General features: G+C 37.2%; 1 protein-coding gene across 1 annotated transcript in view; it reads left to right on the forward strand.

Annotated features, from left to right (window-relative positions):
- The window catches only part of BABAM2 (BRISC and BRCA1 A complex member 2), a 170,778-nt gene that overhangs the window by 46,749 nt on the left and 105,418 nt on the right, over window positions 1-18,611 (forward strand). Inside the window, exons 4-5 of the mRNA XM_086460560.1 lie at window positions 1,815-2,009; window positions 7,270-7,344. Of these exons, the coding sequence (XP_086316686.1) occupies window positions 1,815-2,009; window positions 7,270-7,344 (270 nt within the window). The remainder of the gene's footprint in view (window positions 1-1,814; window positions 2,010-7,269; window positions 7,345-18,611) is intronic.

The following is an 18,611-nucleotide window of genomic DNA, read 5'->3' on the forward strand; positions in this document are numbered from 1 at the left end:
ACCCTCATTTTCAGTTTGAGCTTTTTGTAAACCTCTTCATAGAACCAAAAAAATATCTGAGGTTAGAAAGAACCTTTAGAGATGATCAGCTAGTCCAGCCCCCCCTGCCTGGGCTAGAGCAAGCTGTCCAGGACCTTGTCCAGTTGGGTTTTGAGTAACTCTGAGGCTGGAGACTTGGCAACCTCTCTGTGCAACCTGTTCACTTGTATCTATTAGTTTTGATGTTACACAAAATATGAATAGCTTGTATGTTTTAGGGGATGTGTGTTCTATCCAGCTTCATTTACTTAACCTGGGTTAAGAAATGTAAATTTTTCTGTGTTTGAATACAAGGCCATCTTTAAGACAGCTACTTCAAAGTACAGAAATGTTTTCTGCCCTTTCATTGTAGAAAATGTTGCATACTAAAGCATTTTTTCCATTGAAGAGGTAAAAAAGGGCTCATGTTTTTTTGTCCTTGCTGAAAAATGTAAATTATGCATATAATTTGTTATTTGCATTTGTTATAAATGAAATGTCTGAAACTTCCAGGACAAGAGTAACCATGCCATCTGTAGCTACTTTGGGTTCAGATACTGATGAGTAGTTTTATTTGAAGCTACTATATTGTATCTTCACTTAGTTATAAAATGCAGACATCTTTGCCAGTTCTGAGGATCTTAACGTTATTAATGGTACAATCCATGCAGTTTAAAGTCCTGTTGCAGCTGGTTTGTTGTCGTCTGTCTATGTGATATACGGAAATACAGATTAATTTTGCTTATACTCAAAGCTGACCAAAAGCTGTATGACTGTTAACATGACCTGAGCTTGTATCAGGAAGACCTCTTGAGGAACTAAGTACAAAGCATCTAAGTACTTTTGCATCAGAACTGTCTTGTGTCCTATCAGCATGAAGTACAAGGTGTGTCCTCATCTGCCCTTTAATATAGATCTGTTGTAGGACAACCAGATGTAGGCATGCAACATTGATCATGTTAGCTATGGTTTGTACACAGAAAGCCTTCCTCAATAAATCTTACTGTGCATAGAAGACTGGTCTGAACCAATGTTAGAGCAGTTAAACTGAGAGATAACATTGCTACTGTGCTCCTGACAGAGTTATTTTCATTGTATTAACATTTTAATTTCTGTTAACTGTGTTTCTTGATGTACAGTCAACTTATAATAAAACTTTCTGCCAAGCACGTTGAAGAGACTTGTGTATGGATGGCATTTGTGTTAAGGGGGTGATGAGTCAAGGTAACTCTAGTGAAGCAAGAGTCAAGGTGAAGTAAAGCACAAGGTTGAGGCAACGGAAGAGAACCCATTTGCTCCGTCACTGTCAATGCTATAACCAATATTTGAACAGTGCAGCAGAGTAGTATCCATAGTTGTTGTTAATTTGACATAATTATTTGGCTGATTGCGTTTTGAGTCAGATAGTGTGTAAGGTTGTACTTACCTGATCCCTGTATGTTTCCTATCAGTTTTAGTTTTTTTAATTCACACTTTTCAAGTTCCCAGGTGCAACAGCATAATTTTAGGGAAGAATAGAATGGTAATTTGGGCCTACCTATGCCTGGTAGTAGCCCTATTATCAGTTTTCTGATAGGTTCCTGTACAAACTCTTATTTGATATTAAGGGTTGCTTTTGCTGTTTGACCTGGTTTTCTTCCAAAGCATGAGAGCACCTTTGCATTTAATGCTATGGTTTAGCTTTGTCGCAAAGCTTCCACATGCATATGTGCCTCTGGTATCAGTATGGAAGGGGAAGTGCTTGTCTTTCTATTGCTGTAAACCATTTCGGTCTCTATTCTTTTCTAATTCAACAGAATTTAGCTTCCTGGAATCCTTCAAACCCTGAATGCCTCCTGCTTGTTGTGAAAGAGCTTGTGCAGCAGTATCACCAATTTCAGTGCAGCCGATTACGTGAGAGCTCTCGTCTCATGTTTGAATATCAGACTTTACTTGAAGAGCCCCAGTATGGAGAAAACATGGAAATCTATGCTGGCAAAAAAAACAACTGGGTAAGCTATTAAGAATATTTCTGCTAAAATGCTTTTACTGATTCTTTCATTTTAATAAATACGGCTCTTGCCTTGGAAAACTTTGGTTGTTTCTGTGGATCTCCATGCTTTATGTTTCAAATGGAGAAAACTTCTATTTGACTCCATCTCACTTTCTGTAACTCCCTGTTTGGTACTTTGCTGTCATTCCACTTCGTTGGTTGAGCCAGCTTTCCAGGTGAGTAACTGTTTTTCAACCTGATGTTAGTTCATCTGATTTATAGGTAAAAACTTTGAAAACTTTTTAAAAGCCTGTACAGTATTTACAAGCCACAATGCAATGTTATGTGGAAGTTTGAATTAGTTCTGAAGATGTGAGAGGCAGAATAACAAGTGTTAGGATGACACCCTGCCCAGGCAAATCAGCCTGCTTAGGGGTAGGATGTATTAGGATGTGGTTCCACATTACAATTGAGTTGATGTAACTGGTAGGTGCAGCTGCCTGTATCTCTCTGGCACTTTTGTAAGCTGAGATGAGTTGTTTCAGGACCCTGGACTGGAGAGAGAAAAAAAAAACCCAACTAATTTTCTGCAGAAGGACAGGAGGAGGTGAGATGGGTTAGAGCAGTGACTTTGTAGGGCCATGTCTTCATACGACAGTCAGACATTGAACTGGCTTGTCTGTTTCCCAAAGTTGTGTCCTTTGCCTGGGAAATGTGCCATGCTCCATAGAAACACTCCATATACCATCTCAGCCTTCTAAGATGAGGCTATTGGCAATGTAGATATTTTGGTTAGTGTGCGGTTTCACTTTGAATTTTTTTTAGCCGATCTCTGACACAGAGTGAGCTTTGCAAGAATCAAAGTTTTTTTTCTGCTGGTAATATATTTATCATGGGAAATTTGGAGTAAGATCTATCAGGGAATACCTAGTTGTATTTATGCTGAATGTGTTCCCCTCTTGCTTTCAGCAATAGAATACTCTTAAGATACACTGGTCTTCAGAAGCAGTATCTTCTGAAATAGATGTGGTCTGAAAATCGATGAAAATTGAGCATTTCTGTTGTCAGGGTCTAGAATTCTGCTGTATGACACTTTAATCGTCCTTAAGTTACAAGTGATGCAAGGGTATTTACAACTCACAGTGCTTATATCCATCTGTTTTTCTTAAACAAGTCATCTAGGCTTTTCTTTTAGCCAAGTAAAATTTTCTTTATCAGAGAATTTCAGATCTCTTTTCATATTTCTAGATTAGAATATTTAATGGAAATTAATATTTTCTAAAATTCTATTCTCTATACCTTGCATCATAAACAACTTGCCACATCTGTAGATATCATCTGTATTGATATATTGAAATGCAGAAGGCTTTCTGAACCCTACTGAGATTTTTATCATAATTTTTACCAGGTGTGAAAATTCTCCTTGGGGTCATAGAAAACTAGTGGTTTTTTCCTTTTTTTTGGTTTGGGTTTTTTTTTTTTTTTTAGGAAAGCCATATCTACTCAAGCATTTTGAATCTTTCCTTAGTCTTTGATGACTGAATAAGGGAACTATTATTGCATTTGAAATGCTGTCTTAGTTAAAATTTTCCATTAAAATAGATCTTAAATACGTTTTGAGGCAAATCCTTTTAATCATTGCAGAGTTATTTGAGGTTACTGTAGTGCGTGCTTTGTTTTCAAAGTTTGCCTTCTCTATCAAGAAGACTGAGAATCTTGTTTGAAGATTCTGTGAACCTGATATCTACAGGACACAGGCCTGTTTATGAGTGTCTTAATACTCAATATGAAACTAACCTGGGTAGTTCTCCCTCCTGTCCCTGACAGCTGTCTTGATGATCAGCACAATAGGAGTGTTTATCTGAAAAGCAAGAGGTAAGCTGCATGTTATCTTCTCTGCGTAGAAGTCATTGAAATTCGTGTTGCTGTCTCTCAGGAATCAATAGTAGCTCAGCAGACTTCTGAAATAATAATCTATGAATTAACCTTGCACAGAGTTATGAAAGCAATCATCTTAAGTGCATGAGTTTAAAAACTTCAGAGAGGAAGCCTGAATTCCGTGCTGTGTCACAAAACGGAACAGAAATTTGCTTTTATACCATTGTTCCAGTATCTACAATTTTCTGAAGTGATCTCCAAGATCTATGACAGACAGACGAACCATTATCTAGCTTAGTAGCTTCATGTTGGCGAAGTACCAGCTGATGGAGAAGCCCATTAACTGTCTAATCTCACAGTGCTATGGCCAGATGTTCATCGTGACTCCACCTGTTGCCTGTGACCAGCTGGTTGGAGTTTAGTAGGCGAGCACCACGGACAGGGGCTGCTCCCTGCCTGTCCGGGACACTTTTGGAAGTAATACTTTGCAAAATAATCTTGATTGTATGACATAAAACATCTAGACTGCAAGTCCTTATTTACTTCCACATCTTGGAGCAGATGATGTTTTTGGCTGACTGGCCAGCCCAGTTCATCAGACTTGGTGTTTTACCAGAAATAATTTTGTCAATATAGTGGCAAATGTTGTGTGGCATTTTTTGGAAGTTAAGTCCAGACAAGAAGCACTGTCTCTAACATCCATTTCACTCTGAACGAAAAGCGAGTGCCCTGGCTGTCATCAGAGCAGTCTTCGTGTTATACATGCACAAGAAGTCGGTGATTTTTCTGCATACAGAAGTAATGCAGCATCAGAAAGTCGGCATCTATCCTCACAAGTAGTGTCATTACGAAAAGTTTCAGAGTCTGGCTGTAATTTCACATATGCTCTCATTTCGTTGCATGGTGTTTCTATGCGCTTTGCCTCTTTTGTGTCACTACCAGGGCAAATATAAAGGCAATTCTGAGCTAGCTGGCAGTAGGGTGGATTACAACCTAACATCACACAAACCCTTTTGGCAAATGATATAACTGGCAAGGTACCATTGGAAAAAATTTGGTTGCATTCAAGATCTTATTTTTCCTTGTTTAGTGACTGGAAGGTGGAATGAATTATCTGCAGTTCATGCCAGATACATAGACCAAGAAACAAACTGGCACTGATACTAGCATTGCTTGTTGTACATCTGCCTAATACAGCATCTTTGTCTATATGTGCTTAGTTGCTTGGGGTGAAATCTTTGCTTGATTTAGGCATAAAATAATTGAAGGAAATCTGTAGGATTTTTTTCCTTCTCAGTTTTATTTCACGTCAGTGCCACAGAAAATAATGTGCTTAGCAAACAATCACTTGTATTCATCAGCTGCCCTGCTTAGCAGCCTGCCATTTGTTTTGGAAAGCCAGTTTCCATTGACTTTGACCTCCAGTACTTTCTCAGTGGGGCTTGTGCATCCGCAAGCTCATTTCCTTTAGTATTTTATTCGGCCAATTCCTGTCTGAATTGATTTGCATAGCACTTGATGTGGTCCCTCATTACGGAGGGTTGTGATCTGGTGGTATATGTCCGGTGACAACCTTCATGTTCCCTGTTACACTGAGCGATTTACGGATTAGCACAGCTAATCGAGAGGGGAGGCAAAAGTACTGACTATTCTGCAAAGGCATAGGGCAAATTTTTGGTATCAATGCAGGTGACTTTGAACGCTTTCCTCTTGAAGAGTTGTAGCCTTTGGCAAGCTGTCCTCATAGCTTTGTGGACTTCTTGTGATAAAATCTACTACATGTAGTAAAGCAGCGGCCCAGAAGGTATCCTTCTGACATCTATGTGGGTTATAAGCCCTTGAGTATTGAGGAGTCTAAGCACTGGCCCTGGTTGCACAGAGAGATTGTGGGATCTCAATCCTTAAGAGATGCTCGGGTTCCATCTGGACATGGTCCCAGGCAGCCTGTTCTCTGTCATAGTTTTCTACATCTTTTCCATGGGTCACTGCTGCATTTTGTAGAAAGGATGCTTCCATTACTTCAGGTGTGTTACAGACTTTTGCTAACCACAAGGTATGGCTGTATGCAGAAGAAAGATGATTCTGTTGAAGTCTAGTATAGTATTTACATTCACCCTTTTAATGAGAATTGCAATATGCACATTCACCATAGATGCATGTGCACTTTGTTAAAATTTGTATATTGTACGCTTCTTGTTTAAAGTATTGTTCTTCTCGCTTTGTCTAGCTATGCAAAACATTTAAAATATTAAAATGAATATTAGGTACAGATAACTATTCAGGAAACAGTGAGGTAGTACTTATGTGTTACTGTGGGAGAATGAATGCTGCGTGTTCATACAGCTTTGACGTGTCCCCTGGCCTGTTAAAATGAAATACTGGTTTTTAAAAATTGTATGTTGTCATGTAACTTAATTAGCGTGTGTATGCAAAAATAGGGCAGTGTTAAAACGGAAAAAAGTTTTGCCGCCTTGTCTCAAGACAGCCTAACTTTTTGTACTTCACTGCATAACATTAATGTTTAGCGCTTTTTGTACTGCTAATTCATCGTGGCAAATACAGCTGCTCTATGGGTACTTCATTGAATTAAAAAATAGAGATAACAAAAATCTTATATGGAGGAAATCAGGCAGGCATTTGTTTTTCAAAAAGAGCCGACTTCATTGCTTCATAACCAGGTGGACAAAGTCTGGTTTTAAGGAAGTGTATGAAACAGAAAGGAAATCCTTTCCATTTCCTTTGCGTACACTTTATGCATAAAAAAGAGCAATGTGTAGGGGATGCTTGGCAAACTTTCAGTAAATGGTTGTCTAGGTGTTAAGAGTCACATAATTCTGAAAACAAATGGTACAAAATCCTCTACTTCTGTTCTTTCCTCTATATTTATTTGGAGGATGCTTTTGATACATTCTCACCTTACTCAATGCAAATTCTCTTATGTATACCTGCAATGTTTGTGAAGTTGCCTCTATTTTATCTATATGCTCTTAGAAAAGTCTCAGGTTTTTAGCTTTGCTTTCAGACAATTTACAGGTCTTGCCAGACGTTTGTCCGGAAATGCATACAGCCAAGATACATCTATATTTAGGGCTAACAAAGTATACTCTAATTTTTCTCATGCACATTGTTGTATTCTCGCTACTTTTTGCTGGTGACTTACTGGCAGTGGTGTTTTATGGTTTTTAAGGTGATCTCTCATACAACATCTGTGAAATCTGTAAATTACTTTTTTTTTTTTTTCCCCTTCAGTAGTTCCATTGAGAAATATTGTTTTAAATCTCTACCCTTCTGTTTGGTATGAGCTATTACACGTTTTTCTGGTTAATATATCATCCTCAGAACATTCAATTATTGTTCTGTTTTAGACACCAGGTCTTACTGCTATTACCTTTTTTCCACAGACTGGAGAATTTTCGGCTCGCTTCCTCTTGAAGTTGCCTGTGGATTTCAGCAATATTCCTACATACCTTCTCAAGGTAAAATGAATGTCTAAGTTGACAGTATTTGTGAGAGAGTATGAATTATTGAAATGCTCTTACTGACTATTTTGACTTTCCTGTCCTCCTCCTCTCTGAGAGTTTGAAAGTCCACCATTTCTAAACTCAACTGGATTACGTTTTGGAAAGATGATGTTAGACATACTGTTGTTTTGCCTGCCATTTTACCATGTAGTAGGTACACACCTATCACTCTAAAGGACGTTGCACCGTTTAGGTTGTTGTGGAAGGTGGCGTGCAATGCACATGTTCTGGGGTTTTGGACAAGTAGCAAACTCTTTACTGTATCCAAGGTATTATCTTGGGGGATAAATTTAAATATTTCCAGATAAACTCATATAAAAAAAGTCTATGGCATTTCATGCGGTGTAAGTGTTGGGTTTTTTAACAAACAGTCCAGTTGCACCAGTTGTCTTGCTAGTAGAAGCAGAAAAGCGAACTAAATATAGCATTTCTTAACAGGGAGTGAAAGCAAATACTGATGACACAAACTGAAGGTTTTGATGATTACTTTGCCTCACTGTTTACAATAAACACTAATTCAATCGGATAATTTAGAAAGTAGGACTATAGAGAACTGATGTGAGTTGGAAAAAAGTGTTTCTTTCTTTGCTAAGAGGAAACCCCATGCCCCTACGCCCAACAAAAACCAAACGTGTGACAAACTACCAACATCAAATAATTTGAAATGAGTGGTTTTCACAGCAGGAGGACAGTCACTCTTTCAAGGAGTTACTGTGGAAGTCCATCATAAGGTCAGTGTTACTATCTTCGGAGAACGCAGTGAGAGAACTGGGTTCTCTCTGTCTATCATTACTGTGAGAATGAAGTGCCAGAACTTCTACTGCAGACAAGGTTTGAGTCAGCTGATGTTACTAACACCCATGTTTCCTTTAAACTGCATGTCTGCCTCCTTACTCAGCTGTTTACTTTGAAGTATTTGGAACGAAGAACAGCTACTTAATGTTTAGCAACTAATGTGGTGAGGTGAAAATGTCAGTGTAGATCCCTTTACCTCCTCTTCATCTTATCGTTAGAACTGTCTTCAACTATTGTTAGATCACAGTTGCGAGTGTGAATCTTCAGTCATTCTCCAAGCAAGATGTCTCGAGCTAAGAACCATGAAAATAAAAACAGGCAGAACTATAATCTGACTGAAATTTTTGGTTGTAGTCTGAGATCGGTATCCTATGATCTCTTTACCTTCTGTAGACTGTTCGCTATTTGAATAATGAGCTGCTCCTAACTTTCTCCAAAGCATCCAGATATTTTCAGTTTGCTCCTGTGTTCATGGTAGCAGCCCTTCTCCCAGCTGCTGTCTATCATTAGGACCTTCTTTTCTTTCTTGGTGGGAATGTTTCCAGTCAGATGTAAGAGGGTTGGCCAAGGCCTTTTCAGGAAGGATGGCATTGAGAAGCAGGATGGAGCAACAGTTCACCTGGTCTGCAGGACAGCTGTGATTTGCTTCTGAAAGACTCTGTGGAAGAAAGGAGACTGAGAACATCTAACATGAACTGTGCTGTCTGCTCCTGCCAGAACTCCACGTGCTGTGTTTTCCAGGAGCAATTTTAAATCGGTCAAGAATTTCAGGACAAGTGCATACCCAGTATGTTCAATAGCTTCAGTTACAGGGTTATCTTATACCTCTGGTCAGCCTCTGCAGAAACTGCATGATTTGGAGGTTGGAAGGTGATGTATGACTTAAGGAAGTAACCGTCATCGTGTAGGAACCCTGTGATAGAAAAGGATTCTACGTTTGTTTCTAAAGAGTGCCGTTTTAATGCGTGAGAGCATACTCGTCCTTACTGTAATTCCCTATCATGTTAACTAAGCGTCTTCCACCTTCTCTAAAGAAGGTTGGTATACCATGGGTAGATCATCAGTGCTCCACAGCTGCTTCCTGGAGTGTTGCTCACCCTGAGTACCGAATGATTCATGAGTCTGAAGGAAAACATGTGTTTATTTTGCATGGACTGTGTGATGTGAAGAGGCACGCACAGAAGTCAGCAGAATCAAAGTTTTGCAGTCTACCTTTATTCTGACATTTCTGAAATCTTAATGTCTTAGCTTTGGGGCTTTAAAATTAGCATATTTTTATATGTAGTAGCCTGGATTTTTACAACAGCAGATCCTTCTTGATGGGCAATGTACCCATGAAATCCTTAGCTTTCTTATGCAGACTTCTACTATACACACTGACAGGTTAACTGTCTGTGGTAGGAAGGTGATATGTAGTCTGGATTATAGCCACAGGAGAAGGAATATTGTTTTATTCCAGTGGTGTTTGTTGACAGCAGAAGAATGGTTTGACTCAGGCTCCAGCATGGATTATGACAGAGAATGCTCTGTAGGAGGCATGGATCTTTTAACCCCGCTGCCTTTAGCTCCTTGTGTTCTGACATTGTCACCCACCTGTATGAATGTCATCTCATATGACAACAAAATAAAGGCAGGTAGAGTTTGAACTACTCTGTTGTAGTTGAAATCATTATGCTGTCACTACTCCAAATTCATAAAGCTATTTAAAAAAATGAGAATTTTTTTTAAGCTGTCCCTGTCTCTCTTATCTCTTGTCTTTTTTTTGCATGAGACTTTTGACATAAATAGATCTTTGATTTGTTTCAATAAAATAGTTTACTTTCCGTCACGTGTGCCAGTTATGTTGGCTTCAGTGCTACCTGCTGGATTATGGTACATGATGGAGCATCTATTGATGCAGTGAAAATAATTGTTGATATATTACCCTGAAAGGTGGAAGAGCAGTTGGTAATTGAAGGCTGTTGATGCGTTAACAGCTTAATGTTTAACTGCAGAATTTAATGTGTTTGAATTATGTTCTAGTCTGTAGCTGGCCTTATAGTGTGCAGTAGCTTCTCTGTAATGATTTGCAAAGCTCAAACCTGTGTTTTTTTGATGTTTAATTAACACTACTTGTATTAAAATCTGGTGAAATATTTGAAGACCATTATTTTGCCTCATCAATCACTCCTGGTACCCCAATGATTTGTAATGCTCTTCTGAAATTTCTATTGATGTCAGTAGGTAATCACACCACAAGTATGACTGTAAAGTTTTGTATAGTAAGCCAATATTTGGATATGAGGTTGTAAGTTGTGAGGACGATAATGTTACAAAATCTTTGGAGTTGTTGAGCGTACGCTCTGGAATCATAAGATCTTTCTCTGTCAGTTTTGTACTGATGGTGGTGAGAGTGTTCTCCTTTCCCTATAAAGAATAAAAATTTGAAGGCGTAGCATAAGTTGGGTTGTTATGGACTGGAAAGGTAGACTTACCAGGTTATTTTAAAGGTATTCACTAAATTTAAAATTCAGTTCAAGTGTGCGTGCATTTCAAGGAAAATAGCTGAGTATATAAAGAATATCAAGAATGATTAAAAGAGCAGTGCAGAGTACACTGTCTCTTCCTTTGAATTCTGAAATTCTAGTGAAAGTTCTTCAGTTGTTATTTATTTGGAAATATAATACCCCTTGTAATGGCTGCAGCAGATCTTTTTTTGCATAAGATTTCTTGCCATATTCCTTCAGATTTAAAAGAAAAAGTATCATTCGTTTTTCCAAGCTAAAGAACTGTTCAAAAAGAAATGTTAGTTTACACTGAAAAAGCACATTTAGGAAAAGACACCCTTTCGTTATTTTTTCCTTTACAAAGTTATACTTTAATACAAATGTTTTGAATTGGATGTGGACTTTTGTATCTGCTTTTACTTTGTTTTCTTATGCAAATCCAATTGACATAAGTGAAAATTTTAAGTATTGAAACTACTGTAGAATCAAGCTGGTGGCTCAAACTACTGCAAGGTTCGTTACTGATAAGTCTTTCATTAAGGTTCCCTTACTTGACTAGAATGTGGCTTTGGCTCAGGAAAATCCTTGCATCTATTTACTGTTGCGCTTCTCCTTTCCCTTTTTTGCAGTTGGATCAGCACATTCATTTTCACTTAAATTCTTTTCTGGTGGTTGCAACATTTAATTTTCACTGCAATATTTTATAAATGGAAGTGTTCACTGTGCATAATGGTTTGCAGAGTCAGTCTCTGGATCACATTTGTGCCTCTTTACAGGTACCATGTATGCCACAGTAATAATGAAGGTGGTAGACTTAGCATCTAAAATACCTCATCCAAATTTTGTTTCATTCTTTGTAGTTTTGGTCAGCTGCAGGGACACGTGTTGTTATAATGATAATTCATTAAATATCTTCAGCTCAGGAATTTACAAATTGTACTGGATTGTATGACTGTAGTATGATTGCACAGTATGAATGAACTGTAATTTTTAAAGTATTCATTTCCTATTCTTAGTACCTGCTTGTTGTACCTTAAAAAAAAATCTTTAAACCTGTTTTTTCTGAAGAGCTTTTTTTGTGATGACCGTTGTATTTAGTGCATATCTTTCAGAACTGAAACAAATAACAGACATTGTCTAGACACATTGCCAGGGGCCAAACAGTTGTGTGTAAGACTGTCCATGGAGAAGGTTTATCCTCAAGTTCAAATTGAAAGATAAGAACATATTTGTGTTTTTCCTTACTGTGATTTCATCACTTGGAAGTCTGTTAAAAGGCTTCAGTGCAACTTTTGTTTATGACGTAGACCAAATTTCAAGTACTGTGAAAAGACTGCAATGTTTGTGTGTGCTTGAGTAACCAACTATCGTAGAGAACAAACAAAAGTCAAGTATAATATGCAGGGTCCAAGGAGATACTTTTCCAGGACGGTTTCTTTGCTGTTGTGGTTTAGCGGTTTGATTTATTTAACAGTATTTAAGGTTTGTGTTAAATTGCTGCAAATACCAGAACACAAATGTGCTTTTATAAAAAGTAGTACTTCTGCTGTTTAACTTAAAAATTTGAGCTAAATGTTCTGAAAAAGTCTAGTATTTTCTTTTGCTTTTAAACTTCATTTTATTTTGTTTGTAGCTGGCTAACTAAAACTCATGTGTAGTGTCTTAAGGTCACAAAGTCAATGGCAAGAAGAAATTGGAGACCAGATCTGACTAGATCTTTTTACACTGGACTGTTTTAAACTATGCCTGGCAGCTACCTCTGAAAAGAGCATAGAGCATTATGCAGTGTATACTATTTGACTATCTGCATATGTCTTCTGTATTGGGTAGAATGATGGACCTGTACATCATATGAAGCTTCTCACGTCTGTGGTGCCAGCAGTTATTTTACCTCTTTTACAAATAGGAAGACTGGCAGTTTATAAGACTTGTAGGTAATCTTGAAATAATATGTAGTTCTCATAACTCTCAATACTTAGACCATGCTTTCCACAGAGGTCTTTTAAGCTTATACACAGATTGCTATTAATCTTATACTACTTAAGACTTTGTGACAGGGACGTAAACTTAACTTCCTGAATTGTGTTTCATAATATATTCCTTATCTTGAGATGTATGTAAGCATTCACAGCAAATAGTCTGAATTTGAGAAGTAGATGTCAGTGTGATACTCCCTAGATTGCTTATTGTACCAGCATTAAATTACTTGAACAGAATATCAAATTGTGAAAGATTGTCTAGGTTTCTCCTGCTAATAGTTTAAAGGCAAACTTTATAACATGCAATTATAATGAGCCATTGAGATTTTAGATTAGAAGTGTGTCTGTGCAAGTTAGTACTGGCAACATTCGAAACAGAATAGTTTGTAGTAGCTGAAGCCAGTAAATTGTGCGATCTAGAGGCCATGAAAATAAACGTAACCTGCGTGTGCAAAGACATTCATCAAGAAGAGATGTCATTGATAATTGTCTGTAAGAATCTTTCATTTTAGCCTATGCCCAGAAATTTACGGTTTACTTTTGCTGTCCGCTTATTTCATCAAAAACTACTAAATGAAGGACCATCGAGGAAGCGTTTCTTTTCCTCAATATGCTGGCCAGGGTCAGAGTAGCAGCCTGTTGCCAGAAGCATGCAAACTCCAAGCAGGTTTTTTATTGCATAATGAGTGAGACCAAAAATTAAAAAAAAAAAAAAATAAAATAAAACAGTGTTCACGTTGTGAAATGTTACTCGCCGTTTAGGAAGTTGTAGAGTCAGAAAAATAGTGACCTTTTTGGGGATAAAATATTTTTGATTGTCTCGTTTTTCCTAATAGCTTAAAAAACATAGGATCTGTCAGCTGTAAATGTTTGAGGGTTTTGTTTTGACTTTTTTTTTTATTTAGCAGGACGTTTCATTTGTCACTGTAGGTAAAAGTGTAAGATCTTACTTATTCCACTGTTTATAAGCGTTGTGCTTCTTAGCTAGTCTTACTGCTACAGCCCAATTATTAACCTTATGGAGTTTTGCAGAATAGGTCAGCCCTCTTGCTTTGCCACAGAATCTACTGATTTTGGCCTTGGATAGTTCAGAGTAAAGTGTTACTGCTCTAATTCAGTGAAGCTCCAGAAATACTTAGAGAAACTACAATTTAATTAGTCATCCTTTCATGGTTTTATTCTAATATCTTCTGCCCACAAGCCAAGGAAAGCAAAGCCCTGTGGAAGTATACTTTATAATCAGAACATGTTATATTTGAATTTTGTAAACTGATCAGCTCCCTTCTCACTAAATGTTATTAGTACAACTTTTCCACAACAACATGATTTGTTTGTAGTAAGTATTCACTAAAACCACATAAAACATGTTAGTGTCAGGAACACCTGAAGCTCAATGTGCTGAAAGCCCAAAGCAATTTTTTAAATCCAGCTTTTTCTGTAATTTATTGGAAGATTTTGCTAATAAGATCTGTCAACTGGAACAGCTCATTCTGCACAGCTGATGATTTTTATAGGTTATGATCTTAATATGAATCATAATCTCCAATCCACTGTATTTCTGATGACAGTTATCTTATATTTAAACATTTTATTTTTATAATGCAATAGTAAAGGACCGCCACATCTACTGATAAATTAAATCTTATGATATTAATCTCAATTTCTCTGAATTTTTCTCTAATTTGATAGAACTACTAATTTGCTGTTCTGAGTAGAAATGTGGGGGTTTTTCCATTAATTTTCTGAAAAAAAAAAGAAAAACTAAAAAGAGCAGCTTCTGAAATTTAAAAGCCTTTCTTGTATCTGGTGGGAAAGTTTATAGACACATTATGTTGCGTGACTTGGTTCAGACTTACTGCCTTGTTAGGGCTTGTAATTTGTACTGTTGCTTTACATTTGCATTCTGTGTATTGCATAGGAAGAATGGAATTCAATAGCCATAAAAATAATTGCAGGTTATTACATAATGATGGTGCTTGTTTTATCTCATGGTCCACCCATAGTATGTAGAACAAGCAAGGTACAGTGGTCTTAAACTGGGAAGAGGATCTTGGATATATTTTTTTAAACTTTTTCTTTAGTTCCCCATTGCTGTTTCTTCTTGAAAGGAAAAATATTTGAGAAGCTACTGAGTATAGAATATGAGCATAGCAATAACCTGCAAAATTCATTAACCAGCAAACCTGCATTTGCAAATCCAGAAGTACATAAAGCAGGATGGTAGGATGTTAAGAAGGATATTTCAGTGCTGACCCACAGTCTCTCTGCTGTTAGGTTTCTTCCTTAGGCTTCAGATCAGAGCTTAATTCCTAAAGCAGCTCATATTTTGAGGTTTTAAAGTCAATTCTGTATACAAAAGTGCCAGTTATTTACTGTTACAGTGATTGGGTTGGTTTAATGCTTTGGGGTTTTTTTGTTCTGGCTTTTAGATCACTAGATTATGTCTGTGTTCTTAAGAAAGAAGAGTACTGACACAAATGCATGTCTGTATGATGATTTCATATGATTCTTAGTCATTCTTGTTTTGGATTCTATGCTTTGCACTGGTAATTTTTTTCTGTTAAATACACAAAATCCTTTGATAGCTGTCAGTCTGAAAAGGGGTGGGGGGTTTTTTAATATGTATCTGAAAAATAACTGTGTAGCAGACTTCTCACTTTGATTTGGTTTCATAGATTTAAAGGTTTAAGCCAAAAATCTATTAAAAAAATAAAATAAAATTAAAGTTTTACTGTTGAATCAGTTACAATCAGCAGTAAACATTCTGAGGTTGGATGATCCATCACATTTATTTTTGTCTAATTGATACTGACAGTGTCCTTGATCATAATATCATGAAATGTAAAAAATAAAATAAAACATCTAGAATGTTCTGCCGTTTTGCTTCCATGTTACCAAAAGAATGCACAGCATTTTCTCCACTAATTGCTCATGAATAATGTGCCATGTTTCTATTAAACTTTGCATTTCTGTATTAACTTCCAATTTAGGGGAGTAGCTGCTTGTTTACATAAGGTGTATTTTGGTATTTTCTGTTTTAGAAGGAGACTTTAGATGGAGAAAGCTAAAGGAAAGACTGCCTTGTCCAGAAGCATCTAAGTGAGACAGTGAAAGAAAGATAAATAAAACTTAGACCTGTTGACTCTCTATTTCTGTTTTTATGATTTAAGTGTTCATGCTAGAACTTGTATGTCTTTTATGTGCTGGGACCTGTAATCATTGCAAACAGCACGTCCATGGGAGAGATGGGGCAGTGGGGAGGAGCATTAATTTGACTTCATGGGATGCAATTAGGTCCACTCCTTAGGTCTTAACAGGTTACCAGTACATCAAAATTCGGGCAAAAAGATGTCTGTGAATTAAATGTTGGGTTTCAGTTACATAATGAACTGTCTGGACTGCACATACAGTATTTTAGTATAGCCACATGAGGTAGATAGGAAGTACTTCTGCTGAAGGAAAATAGTGAAACTGAGTTAAACTAAGAATGCTGCTCCAACTCTTGCCATTCCTTGTCATTCTAACGATTTGCTTATTGGAGTTAGCTTTAGTAATAAACTGCTGAAATAGGTACCCTTTTAAATGTTTATGTATTTGGAAATATCAGATATTCTCTGTTTTATTGTAACATCTTTTCTGGTCTAGAAAAATATTAGACAAATGTGACTGATGCCCTGACTAAAACTGATGACTGACTGATGGTATGTAAATAATGAGCTACTCATTTGCAAGAACCCTGAGGACAATGTGTTGGTTAACAAAGAATAAACACGCTTGTTCCAAATTATTATTTTCATTGTTTAGCATTTATAGTGTGTGTCCTAGATAAAATCATTAATTCTGTCTCATTTCACTTAGACTCATGACTTTTTGTAAGTAATAAATCTTATTTAATTTTCATCTTACTATTGTTAAGTGATGAGATTAGCTCTTGAAACGTAGGTGAAATTATATGCAGGTTACCATTTTGACATATGTATAGGTATTGTCTCTTTTTTTTGTCTACATAGGCTAGATGAAAATTGTAACTGAGCATCTCACAAGTTCTTATTGAATATACTGTTCACAGCAGTTGTGTCATATGGAAAAACCCCTCTACTTTTTTAGACAGGAACTGAAGCATAGAGGAACTGGATGTGTACAAATTTGCGGTGGAATCCTGGGCCATGTGTAGAGAGCTTCTCCAAGGCTTTAACCAGAATGGTTTTCTTCCTCTCCCATCTCTTTCTATAACCTTCACAATTCATCACAATTACAATGAGCAGTCATTCAGGTCCAGTGCATTTTGGCACATTTTTCTTGAAGGAAAACCAAGCTACTCCTGTCAGCAGGGAGAGTTGATTGACTTCGGACTTGTTGGAGATTTTTCTCATAGGCCACTGATAGGGATTTTTTTGTTGTCCCTCCTTAAAATTCTTTACTGTTCTTGGGTGTCTTAAGTACCTGTTGATTTTGGTTGTTATGGACACCTCTTAACATTTGGACAATTAACTTAAAAGATGTTGTATTGACTCCTGTAAGTCACCTTTTCCTTTGGAAAATCGTATGCTGATTTTCCCTGCCCTCACCAACTATACACAAACAACAACAAACCCCCCCCAGCATTAAAAAGACCAGGGCTCAGAGTTCCAGCTATTGGTCCAAGCAATAAAAAGCATTTGGTTTCCATTTCTGAAAGGAATGAGATGCTCCCTGCATGCCCCTGCCTTCAGTGGCAATAATCTCGTTACAAGGACATGGTCTTTCCCAGGATCAGGCTCTTGTTATAGAGCTCAGTGAAAGGGAGTGTATCTCTGATGATGCTTAGAACTCCTATGGTACCTTCCTTCCAAAGTTCACAGAGCCCAGCCGTGTTCTGCATGAAGGGAAAGCACTAACCATTACATTGATTGTAAAAAAGAAAAAAAAAAAAGGAAATAAATGGCAGAGCAAGGAGTAGAGTATGTGAAATGTGGCTTGCTGACTGTCTGGTAGTCCTCTCTGGGTGAGAAATATCTAAACTAAGATGCAATTTTAATTTTATATTATTTACACAGTGTTTCATCTTTCTTTACAAATGAAACACTTAACTTTCTAGGAAGAATGTAGTTCTTTGTGTATTCATTTTTTAATGCATTTCATGTGTTTTGACAACGTATGTAAAATGCTATTAAAATGGCAGTAATTTCTAGGCTTTGTTCTGTGTAATTAACCTTGACTGCACAAGAACTACTGAACAGAAGAGCTGTTTATCTTGCATTAAATATTCATTTTAACATGGCAACTCAAGCTGCTTTTGCAAGTTTTCATTTTATTTTTTTTTTAATTTAAAATCAGAAACCATTGTTGAGGCTTTATTTCAAGATGTGGAAATTAATAGATGGATGCTGGGTAATCCAAAAGACTTATTTAGAGCAGGCAGTGTATTTGGAATAAAGACTGGTGACCAGGATTTGTGCAACTTTTCCCTGTGAGGGTGGCAGAGCGCTGGAACAGGCTGCCCAGAGAGGTTGTGGAGTCTCCTTCTCTGGAGACATTCAAAACCCGCCTGGACGCATTCCTGTGTGACCCAATCTAGGTGGTCCTGCTCTGGCAGGGGGGTTGGACTAGATGATCTTTCGAGGTCCCTTCCAACTCCTGACATTCTGTGATTCTGTGAAATAAAGGACTGTGGTGCTAATAATATGACACTTTAGGACTGCATGCTTTATGAGCTCTCCTAAAACAAAAGAAATGTTGGAATGAAATTACCAGAGGGATTCTGCTGGTTGCAATAGCAAATGTTTCATGAGAAGCTGCGCAACTGAATTTGTAATAAACAAGACTGGCATTTTACGATTCTGTTCTTGCAGCATCAGTTTTACTGTATGGCAGCAGCTTAATATCTACAACGTTCTCTTTTTTTTTTTTTTTTTTATTTTGTTTACCACATGTTGCCAGTTCTTCTTCAAAAGATGTGTGATCAAACTGCAGCCCAGTTTAC

This window comes from Leptosomus discolor, chromosome 2, assembly GCF_034619465.1.
Source record: "Leptosomus discolor isolate bLepDis1 chromosome 2, bLepDis1.hap2, whole genome shotgun sequence".
NCBI lineage: Eukaryota > Metazoa > Chordata > Aves > Leptosomiformes > Leptosomidae > Leptosomus > Leptosomus discolor.